This window comes from Sarcophilus harrisii, chromosome 2, assembly GCF_902635505.1.
Source record: "Sarcophilus harrisii chromosome 2, mSarHar1.11, whole genome shotgun sequence".
NCBI classification, from domain to species: domain Eukaryota; kingdom Metazoa; phylum Chordata; class Mammalia; order Dasyuromorphia; family Dasyuridae; genus Sarcophilus; species Sarcophilus harrisii.
In genome coordinates, this window is record NC_045427.1 from 594912947 (window position 1) to 594925017 (window position 12071).

General features: G+C 36.7%; 1 protein-coding gene across 1 annotated transcript in view; it reads left to right on the forward strand.

The window, feature by feature from the left end:
- The first annotated feature begins 949 nt into the window (after window positions 1-949).
- The window catches only part of TMEM273 (transmembrane protein 273), a 46195-nt gene continuing 35073 nt past the window's right edge, over window positions 950-12071 (forward strand). Inside the window, exon 1 of the mRNA XM_012539677.3 lies at window positions 950-1079. Within this exon, the coding sequence (XP_012395131.1) occupies window positions 1037-1079 (43 nt within the window). The 5' untranslated portion in view covers window positions 950-1036. The remainder of the gene's footprint in view (window positions 1080-12071) is intronic.

The following is a 12071-nucleotide window of genomic DNA, read 5'->3' on the forward strand; positions in this document are numbered from 1 at the left end:
CTATCTTTGCCAATGTTTTCAAATTTAAAAAGCTATTATTTAAAACAGAAAAGAAAAAAACAAAATCCATGTTATCTAATGACAGCTCATTTGTAAGGGAGCTCAATTTGGACTTGGAGTCAAGAGTCCTAGATCCTCTCTCTGACACATATTACCTATGTGACCCATGAACAAATAACCTATCTAAGCTTCAGAGAAGAAAACATTTTTTTTTTTAATTTATTGCTGAGGCAATTGGGGTCAAGTGACTTGTCCAAGGTCACACAGCTAGGAAGTGTTAAGTGCCTGAGACCATATTTGAACTCAGGTCCTCCTGACTTCAGGGGTGGTGCTCTATCCACTGCACCACCTAGCTGCCTCAAAGAAAACATTTGTATAAACATAGGTTATTGTCTCATTTATCTTAACAATAATCCTTTCTATAAATTTGGATGGAGCTGCTACACCCCATTTGCCATATATTGATTATATTTACATTTTCCCAATATTTTCTGCATGTTTGGTTTAGGTAATAATAATAGCTGACTTTATAAACCACTTTAAAGTTTACAAAACACTTATTTTATTTGATTATCATAATTAAAGGGAGCGTGTTATTATTATCCCCATTTTACATATGAGGAAACTGAGGCTGAGAGGAGTGAAATGACTTGCACAGAATCACTCATTAAATGTCTGGGAAGGGGGGGCAGGACTCAAAGTCCCATGACCTATTTCCAATGTCACCTAATTGATTCTACGCTTTAATCACTGATGTCAAAGCTGGAAGTCATTAAAAAAAATCAGCGTCTATCTTCGTAGATTCTAGAAAAGCCATGTCGTGATGTTTATAATCTCTTCCTTGGAAAGGCTACCCATTACAAAGAGAGGACCCCAGAGAGAGCGAGCATCTCCCTCCCAGGATGTGGCTGCTTTTTGTTTCCGTCCCCAGTCATATGATGTGGTTTGGCCCCAGCTCTTTTTGATGACAGTTTGTGCAATCTTGCATTAACTCAGTGGCGGTGGGTGAGCCACCCAGCCCAGCTGGGCAGCCGGGATGGCCTTGGGTTCTGGAATCCTGAAGATTCTTCTTTTCTTAAGTAAGTAGCAGCAGTAATAGCGTTGCTTGCCTCTTCTGCAGAAGGTTGTTTCCAAAAAGTCAGTTTGATTCTTGCTGGTTTGCTTCAGATTAATTCTACCACAATCCCACTTCTTCCTGTTTTCTGAAAAAAGGCTCTTGATGTAACTTAACTAAGGTCTAACTGTGTTAATTTGCTTGAAGGCAGGTGAGCCTGGGATTGGGGGTGGGACTCTTCATAGGATGAAGGGAGGGTTGGATGCTTGTTCTCATTTATGACTCCTGAAGTTTTCAGTTGACATATAAATTCATTATATCCTGGGGGTTTTGTTGTTGTTGTTGTTGTTGTTGTTTTTCAGATTTAGCTTGAGCTGCCAAATACAGAATTCAAGGTTGTTATGAGGTTCAGTTTGCACACTTATGAAGTCTGGGAAGCTGTACAATGTCCATAGTTGCCCACTTTTCATAAACTAGTCCTAGTTTGCATGGAGTATTTACCAAGAAATGTGAAAGCTAGGCTTATTGAAACATTTGTTTAAAATAGAATTATAGATTATTAAATTAGAGAAGGACCCATTGGAAGAGTTTTAGCAAGGAAGGTAACTGAGGCTTTACCCCAGGTTAGGATATTTAGAGGGTACAAAAATTTAACCCATGCACTCCTGCAGAGTAGAAGCTTCTACTTTCCCTTCTCCCTCCTTCCCTTCTTTCTCCCTCCCTCTTTTACTCTCTTTCTCCTTTCCTCCTTCTCTCCCTCTCTTCTTCCCTCCCTCTCTTTCTTTCTCCCTCCCTCCTTCCCTTCCTCTCGTCTTCCCTCCCTCCTTCCCTCTCGTCTTTCCTCCTTCCCTCCTCCCTCCCTTCTTTCTTCCCTCTCTTCCTTTCTTCCTTCCTCCCTTTCCTCCCTCTTTCTTTCCTTTCCTCCCTCTTTCTTTCCTTTCCTTCCTCTCTTCCTTCCTTTCTCTCTTCCCTCCTTCCCTTTTCTACTTCTTCATTTCTTTCTCTTTCTTTCATTCTGTTTTTTTCCCATTTCTTTGTTTGCTTGTTTGTTTCTTCCTTTCCTAGATCTCTCTGTCTCACTGAGGCTAAAAAATGAACACTCATAAGCCTAATTGCAATACTGATTAGCATTGGAACTTTTGCCTCCCTTCTTCCAAACTGAATACGTTTACTCCTCCTTAGGCATTATGGTGGTCTTCTACTTTCAGGAGCTCACCATATTGATTTTGGATTTGGCGTAAACACCTGATTAATGTAGCCCATTGAAACTCAGGATACTTGAACTTGAATCCGATCTCAATTTTGCAGTTACTGGGGAACAGACATGCACGAGCACATGAAAGCTCTACTTCTTTCCATTTAACCACGCTGCCTCCAACACTCTGGAGGAAGGGTACTATTTCAGTTGTAGGTGAGAAAGTGGGGGAAAATATCAAGGCTAGCACCATAGAAACAACCCCTGACCACCCTATCCCTAGTTAATAGCTTTGGGTCTAAGATCCTGCTAGTGCTTGCCTGGTTCAAATCCTTACAGTACTTCTTGTTAGTTATGTGGTAAGTCAGATAAGTTAGGTAAGAGTCACATTACTTCTCTAGACTTCAAGACCAGAGAAGAGAAAATATATAGGTTCTTGTTGGGTATGGAGAGAACAAATGGCAAACTGTTTGCTCCTAGCCTGTTCCATAAAGAAGTCTGTAATTGATCCTGCCCCTTACTATCCTCTCCCAAAGGCTTTTCTTTCCCTCTATTCTTTCCAGGGGGAAAAAAAAGCAAACCAAAAGATCTGTTAGGAAGTTGTTGTTTTAACAATGAAAAGATGGAAGCAGCAGAAAAGAGAATTAAATTCATTTTTATGTTAAAAGCCAAAAATCATCACTTTTATTCTTAGATTATTAGTCTTGGCAAATGAAGAGATTTTCTGACAGTTCCTTCCCCTTATAAGCACAGAAGAAATACTTATTTTAGCCTTTTGTAATCTTATGAACACAAGAGATCTTACTGTCCTCAAGTTTCCTCTACTCTTAGTAAATGTTCTTTTCATCCTTATTACCTCTTCCTCACTTTTCCTTTCAAGTCAACATCTGAAGGTTGTTTTGTTTTTTTTTTTTTTTTTAACATTTTCAGGGGAAAACAAAACAACAGCCCAACAACAAAATCAAGAACCAAAGAAAAAATATAAAGCAGTTTTTAATTCTGAGAAGTTGTTTGTGTCCCAGTTATTGGGGAGTCTGAAAGCTGAATTTAGGTATTTGTTTTAGGCCAGGAAAGAACCCTCTGAGTGAGCTCAGTTATATGTTTCTGAAGTTATGACTTATTGAACAGAATATAAAATCTCAGACTTTCTAGTAGTAAGTACCCATTTTGTGTGCATGTACTCATGTTTTCATTGGAAGAAATTCTGCTGGAGTCAAGAGATGGGAGAAGAGAAGGATTTGCAGAGATATAAGGAAAATGGGACCAGCTCAACTTTGTACTAATTTTAAGTGGTGCTGACAGCATTTGTGACCCTTCAACATTATAAAAATAATCAATACATTTTGTAAAACACCTACTGTGTTCCAGACAGAGTACTAGGTGATGGGTTTACCAACACAAATAATGAAACATTGATTCATAATGATCTCACATTCTAATGGAGGAGACAACAAATACTTAAAACAACATAAAGAATAAATATTGTCCCAAAAATCTTAGTGCAGATTTTTTCAAGAGAGACTTTGTAAAGTTGATAAAAAGTTTTGCACCTAGTTAGCAATAATAATTAAGTAAAATGAGAAAATACTAGATGACCAGCTTGAGGTGAGTCCCTATTCCCTCCTACCATTTTAACTCAGGGTATAATATACATTTTATCCTTTGTCTTGGGCACAACAATTTGTACATATGACTGGGTGATCAGGATCAGTGAGTACCTTTGGGGAGTTCTACCATGCCCAATATTTTTCTATATTTCATCTGACTTTTTGGTGCTCAGTTTATAGTCTCTGTCATACAAATCTGATCCAGAAAACTGAAACAAATGAAGGGGCAAAGCTTTTATAACTTAAAAACTCTGCCTATATAACACCCGAGGACTGTAGATTCTTTGAAAGGCATATACACTAGTATCATTCCCTTTTACTAGTGGGAAGAGATTTTGGTTGATGTACCCAGTACTATTGATGTGATCTTGGGTAAATTACATAATGTGTCTGAGATGGAACTTCCTCATATGCAAAATGAGAGAGCTGGACTGAGTGACTTCTGAACTTTCCCCTGGCTTCAGATCTCTGGCCATCACTTGATAACATCAAGTCACACTTGGTAATTTTAATTTCTGCAAAAAGTAGATTCTGTCATGTTAAAGAAACCAGGATAACTATAACATACAGATCCCCAATTAAGAAGCCTCTTGTACCTGAACACATGGTCCAACAGATTTTTCTTCAATGATTCCCAAATTCGATCACATCTGCTTTAATAATTAAAGCCACAAAAAATATTTTCTCTTTTGCCCAGACTCCCAGAATCCACACTAGACAGAATTGCTATACCTTTGATTAAATTTTGGTTCATTCAAATGGCTTACTTATGGTTCCCAGAAAGACAAGCCTGATTTCATCTTTCAAGATTGTCTAAATAAAATATATGGACAACCCAGATACTTTCCAGATAGGAATCCCAAATACTTAAAAGGTCATCACTAGAAACAGGAGAGAGAAGTGGTTTGTTTAGTGGCATAAATTCGCTAGTGGCATTTAGTGGTTTTTTGCTTTTTTTTTTTTTTTTTTTTTTTTTTTGACAATTTTCAGTATTTAGTCTATAACTCCCAACATAGGGTCAACTTTTATAGGCAGAAACTGCACTAGACAGATTTGTTTGTAATAAATACCCTAGATCACTTACTTAGGTTAGCCCAGAAACCATAAGAGAAACCTCATTAATTTATGAATCAATCAAACAGTAATTATTGTCTTATTTTTTGCAAAACACGGAGAATAAGAAGTGAACAAGCATTTATTAAACACCTACTATGTGCCAGGCACTGTGCTAAATGCTTTACAAATATTATTTGTAAATTCCTCATTTGTAATTTCCTCATGTAAATTCCTCAAATGAGGAAACCAAGGCAGGAACCAGTAAAGTGACTTATCCAGAGTCATCTGTACTATAAGTATCTGTGGCTAGATTTGAATTCAGATCTTCCTGACTCCAGCCAGACTTAGGTCAATCCACCTCACTACTTTGTTGTACTAGTTGGGGGTATAAATACAAAGAACAAAAAATTCTTTACTTTAAAAAAAACGACTTATTTTTTAATGATCAAACTAACTCCTTTATTAATTGCTTCCGACATATTTTATCTACACAAATGCATGTTTTCGAACTAATTTTTAATCTTTGGGACTTTTATTCTTTTTTGTTGTTCCATGCTTGTCTTCCCTACAAGCTATAAGTAGGGATAAATGACTTTGAAGGCAGTTACTTCTATGATGGAGAATTATACAAAAACCTATGGATGTCTAAGCTGATTCTGAGAAACCTTATAGGAATTTCTGGAAACTTGGGGGTGAATGGTCAAGGTAGGGTCCAAATCTTTCAATCCTTCAGGTGAGATGATTAAATGGAAATTTTTAAAATGTTCTCAATAAGGTCATATGGTGCAATGGTCAGAATTCTGGACCTGAAATTTGGGGAGCAGAATCCAAACTCCAAACATCTGTGACTTTGGGCAAATCATTAAGTTGTAAAATGGAAGTTAATAACCTCCAAAGACCTCTGGTTTAAAATCTATATTCTTAAAACAATTGCACTTCAAAGGATTTGTTACAGGATGGTTTCACACTATTCTTAAAACTTTCCATCATCCTTAGCACCTGGGGAGCTTATCCAGCTTTTAATAAAACCCTGGAGAGCTGTTCAGTGTATTCCTCCAAGGCTTTGCACAACTATTCCCCTTTCTCCTTCTACTTAAAGACGGAAGAAAGGTGAGAGTGAATGTTTACTTTTCACTGGATCCTGAGGAAAGATCTTCTAATTCCGAGCAGTCAGTATTCTACCCTCCATCCTTTTAGAAGTCAAGTGATTACCCTCCAGGAAGTCTCCATGGACTTCAATGCAAAATCTCCCAGAGGCTAGAGAAGGGTATGAATATTGTATGAATAACAATAACCATCTACTTAGCATTTATGTAACACTTTCTCTTTCCACAGTGCTTTACAATCATTATTAAATTATTCCGCAAAACTCCTCTCTCCCTCTTCCTCCACACAAGAAGGATACTATTATTATTTCTGTAAGGAGAAGAACTATTTTGGGGATTTAACTTAAAGGTTGAAATGCACTTCAATCCAAGGATGTATAGGATGTAAATTAGTTAGACTGCAGAAGGATGACAATGAACCATACAATACTATGATCCAAGATAATTCCAATAGACTTGGGATACCATCCACATCCAGAGAAAGAGCTATAGAGACTGAATGTAGATTGGAGCTTACTATTTTCACTTAATTCCACTCCCACCCCCCACCCCACCCCCGTTCTGATTTTTCTTTCACAACATGACAAATATAGAAAAAATTAAGCATGATTGTATAATAAATATTATATTGCTTGTTGTTTTGGGGAGGGATGACATAAGGGAAGGAAGGAGGGAAATGGAAATCAAAATCTTACAAAGATGAAAGTTTAAAATTATCTTTACATGTATTTGGGAGAAAAATAAAATGCTATTAAGTGAAAAAAAGAAGTTAGAATTATAATTAGAGTGGGGTGATAGGGCTTTGTTTTAGGGTGCTTCCTGTCCTCACTTTCTTACCAGGTCTTGGGTTTCTAATCCTTGCCTTCCATCCTATTTCTATATCATTCCTCTCTTAGGACTCTCCTTCTTCCTCTCCTTCCCTCCTTCCTCCTTCTTCCCTTTCCTCCTATTTTCTCTCCACTTCTCCTTCCTCCCCAGAGTCTAGGACAGTTAACTGTGTTATGGGGTTGATACTAGATAATTTGAGAGATAAGCCACCTCTTTTTCCAACATGATCAGAGCCAGAGTTGATTGTCCTTTATATAGGAGCTTCCCTGTATACTGACGGGTGAAAGGAGTTCTTTGCTTGGTTCACATCTGGTGCTTCTTTCTTTCTTTCTTTTTTAATTATAGCTTTTTATTTACAAGTTGTATGTATGGGTAATTTTACAGCATTGACAATTGCCAAACCGTTTGTTCCAATTTTTCCCCTCCTTCCCCTCATCCCTTCCCCCAGATGGCAGGTTGACCAATACATGTTAAATATGTTAAAGTATAAATTAGATACGATATAAGTATACATGTCCAAACAGTTATTTTGCTGTACAAAAAGAATCAGACTTTGAAATAGTGTACAATTAACCTGTAAAGGAAATCAAAAATGTAGGCGGACAAAAATAGAGGGATTGAGAATTCTATGTAGTGATTCATAGTCTTCTCCCAGAGTTCTTTCGCTGAGTGTAGCTGGTTCAATTCATTACTGCTCTATTGGAACTGATTTGGTTCATCTCATTGTTGAAGAGAGCCACATCCATCAGAATTGATCATCATACAGTATTGTTGTTGAAGTAGATAATGATCGCCTGGTTCTGCTCATTTCACTCAGCATCAGTTCGTGTAAGTCTCTCCAGGTCTTTCTGAAATCATCCTGTTGGTCATTTCTTACCGAACAATAATATTCCATAATATTCATATATCACAATTTATTCAGCCAATCTCCAATTAATGGGCATCTACTCAGTTTCCAGTTTCTGGCCACTCAACATTCTTGCACATACAGGTGCCTTTCCCTACTTTAATATCTCTTTGGGATATAAGCCCAGTAGAAACACTGCTGGATCAAAGGGTATGCACAGTTTGATAACATTTTGAACATAGTTCCAAACTGCTCTCCAGAATGGCTGGATGTGTTCACAATTCCACCAACAATATTAGTGTCCCTGTTTTCCCACATCCCCTCCAACATTCCACATTATCTTTCCCTGTCATTCTAGCCAATCTGACAGGTGTGTAGTGGTATCTCAGTGTTGTCTTAATTTGCATTTCTCTGATTAATAATGACTTGGAGCATCTTTTCATATGGCTAGAAATAGTTTCAACTTCTTCATCTAAGAATTGTCTGTTCATATCCTTTGACCATTTGTCAATTGGAGAATGGCTTGATTTCTTATAAATTAGAGTCAATTCTCTATATATTTTGGAACTGAGGCCTTTAATAGAACCTTTGACTGTAAAAATGTTTTCCCAGTTTATTACTTCCCTTCTAATCTTGACTGCATTAGTTTTGTTTATACAAAAACTTTTCAATTTGATATACTCAAATTTTTCTATTTTGTGATCAATAATGATCTCTAGTTCTCTAGTGCTTCTTTCTAAGAGAAACAGGGAAAAGTTTGGAAACTCTACAAGGACTAAGCCTTTTGGCTTTTTATCTGTGGTCTGAATCTGATTGCTCTGTCGAGATGTTGCTTATGAGGGCTCCAGCTCCAGAGCACTTATTTAGTTCAACATGTGGATAGATAGCAAAGCTTCAGTTTTCAAACAGAAAGGTTACATATTCTCCACAAGGTAGGCCCTTCCAAACTAGAGTTGTTGGATGCTTACTTCTATTAAAGTTCTATTAAAGGACTTGTAGCCTTCCCTGTTAATGTTACCTGCAGTGTAAATCTTGACCTTTTTCACAAATACACATGTAAATGGCCACAGGCATAATCAAAAATGTCATAAAATCACCCTTAATTTATGGGAAACAATGTCCTGTCCTCCAGGATTTCTTAAACTTTTCTCCCTTAAAACCCTTAAAACTTCTCCAAGAAATTTTTTACCTGATTCCAACTATATAGGGATATAAAATACGAATACAAATCAAACATCGATTGATAATAAATCATAAATTCACAACTCTATAATGAGACTCTAAATGGAATCATAATCCACAGTTTAAGAAGCTGGGTTGTAATGGATAGAATATTGGGTTCTGAATCAAGAGTTCACTGGTTCAAATCCCAAACCATCTATTTTCTACCTGTGCAACTTCTGGCAAATGAATCATCTTTTCTAAGCTTCATTTATTATCTGTGAAATAAAGAGTTTGGCTTAGATAGTCTCTGAAATCCCTTCCAATTTTATGATCACTATAAATGAGGGAGATCGAGTTCTACATGAAGCTCCAGTGTAGAAGGAGCCATCTAAATCTCTTTGGCAAGAAAACCCACAATTGTCTAAACGGTTATCCACAAACCCATCTAGATTAACCCTTCCCTTCTTAGACCATTTATCCAGTATGAAGGTGATTTAGGCTTAGAACTCATTCCATTGAGAATCCCCATTTGGATTGGCTGCTACGGAAACACCACAGAGCTCTCCTCATACTGATTCATTAGGCTGAAAAATATATTGATCCACTTGCATTATGTGAGCTTTTGAGCATCTTAATACTGTTGTGTGACTCTTTAAGAATTAATTAATAAAGATTTCTCAGGCAGAAAGAGTGAACAGAAGTTCTGATACAATGTGATAGCCAACTATTGTACTTTTCTAAATGTTAAATTCTTTACAGAATGAAATTGTTTCCTAAATTTTGGAATAATATTGGTAATGATGATGGTGATAGACTAATACAGGACACCCTAAAGGACTCTGAAATTTTAAGTTTTAATAACTTAAGTACTAACACTTTTAGTACTTAAATAATACTAATTGCTTTAATTTATATATTTAATTTAATTTATAATTTACTACTTAAGTGCTTATTGCTTAAATAATAATACTGTCAAAGTTTTAAGCTTCAATACTTCAAAATTACTACTTACAACATTAATACTATCTAAGCTTTAAGTTTCAATGAGTTTTAATACAATTCAGTACTTAAATTTTATTGATTAAAGAGTATTGCTTTCATTTAAAGTAGAATTTATTAAAATTGTTAAGTACTTAGATACATAATATTATCAAAGTATCAAGCTTTATTGCTTAAGCTTGAATGCAAGACTTGTGGGATACCCAGCCCAATACTTAGAATTTCACAAAGTATTTTGTATACATTATCTTGTTTAATCCTCACCTCTCCAAAGAGATAAGTATTAGAGGTATTGTTCTTTGTTATTACACCCATTTTATGTATAGGGAACTGAGACTTTGAGAGGTGAAGGTAATTCATAGCCTCAGACTTCCCCAATCTGGATTTTCAACTTTCTTAAACTTCAGAACCCGCCTGAATTTCCTGAGGGCCATTGCATACTGAAGGATCCCTGTTATTTGCATCACTCTTTAAGGAAAAAATTAAGGAACTTCTTATTCTTTTATGTTCAGTGCAACCTGTCAGTGTAAGAGAGCTTTTTGACAGAAGAGGACGAGGAACTCAGAGAAATGAAGCTAGATCAAAGGATTACAAGTGAATTTAAAAAAGGAAGAGATACTGACTATCACCAAATTCAGTCTACTCATTTTACAGATAGGGAAACTGAGGCCCAGAGAGGTGGGTCATATGAGTAGCAAATAACAGCCAGGATTGTACTAAAGCTCTTTTTACTCCATATTTAGTGCTCTTTTACCACTCTATTATGCTCATGTTGCAACTGGGAACATAAATACAAGTAAAAACTTCAATTTCTTTTCTTATCCCCTTTCCCTCTTTGTGTGAAGTCATGTTTGTTTTTTAGGCCCCAAATCAAAAAATGATCGCATTACATTTGTCCTAAAACACCCTGACTGGCTGGTTCATGGCCATGTTCTCTTTGGTTTGCAAACACTGTAAATTTTCCAGCCTGACTCTGGGACTTTTTCTTCCTAATTTTAAATTCTCCTTTTCCTTGTTTAGCACAGGCTTCCATTCTTCCTTGTCACATTGTGTCTCCCTAGTCAATTTAAGAGTCTTCTCCTTGATAGCTCCTGCCACCTAAAGTAAACTACTTGCTTTGCAGTTTGTAAAGCTCACCCAAACCCTTATTCATCCCGAGGCACCCACCATGATTCATTAGAACCGAAGTACCTACTATACCCTCCTATTTCTTTTTTTAAACTATGACTAATGAAGAAGGAGGCTACAAAAAAACCTGTAATGTTGGGGGTCAGGTAGGAAAAAGAGACAGAATGTTTTAATGTTAATTAAAAGTGAGGGGTTTGTTTTAAGATCTTCCTGTTTGGCCCGTGATTAATGAGATGGAATTCCTAATAACCTCAAGGCTAACTTTCAGAGTTAAACCAAGCAGTGGAGACTCCAGATGGATCAAGCCTCAACCCTGCCAGGGTATATACATAAATATACATACATACATATATATATACATATATATGTGTGTGTACACATGCACATGTATGTGTGTGTGTGTATAAACCTCTACCATTAGCTACATGATAGAGAAGTCGAAACTTGGCTTGGTCTCTATGTAGCTTCCAAAGAGATATTTTTAAATTTGCCTCTCTGGACTGGATCTGATCTAAATGGCCCATTTTGATCAAGATTTTTTTTTCCAAAAGTTTCCAAAAGTTGAAATCCGGATTCCCACCACCAAAATATAGATTTTGAATTATTTGCATACATTATCTTTCCTCCAGTAAAACATAAACTCCTTGAAGGCAAGGTCTGTCTCATGTTTATATTTGTATCTCCAATGCCTATTGTAATGACTGACACATGAATGGTATTTAATAAATGCTTTCATTGCTTACTATCAGGGACCTTAGTCAAATCCCTTAACTTATCTCTCTGAGCCTCATTTATATGTTATGGTGAAAATAACAATTCAATGTGCTCCAGACCCCTAGGGATGCTTATCTTATGCACTTCGGACTGAAATCTCAGGCCGGCATTCTAAGGGCTCCAGAGTTAGTGGAGTCTGGCACACAAGACGCCTTGAACAATCCCCTTTGCCATGTTAGCTCCTTGGCAGATATTGACGGGTTATATACCAACACATTTTCAAAGTATCGTGGATGATAAAACAGATTTTCCTATCATTGGCCTAAATACAGACTAGGAGAGAATACTGGGAAGGGTGAGATTTCTAGTCCCC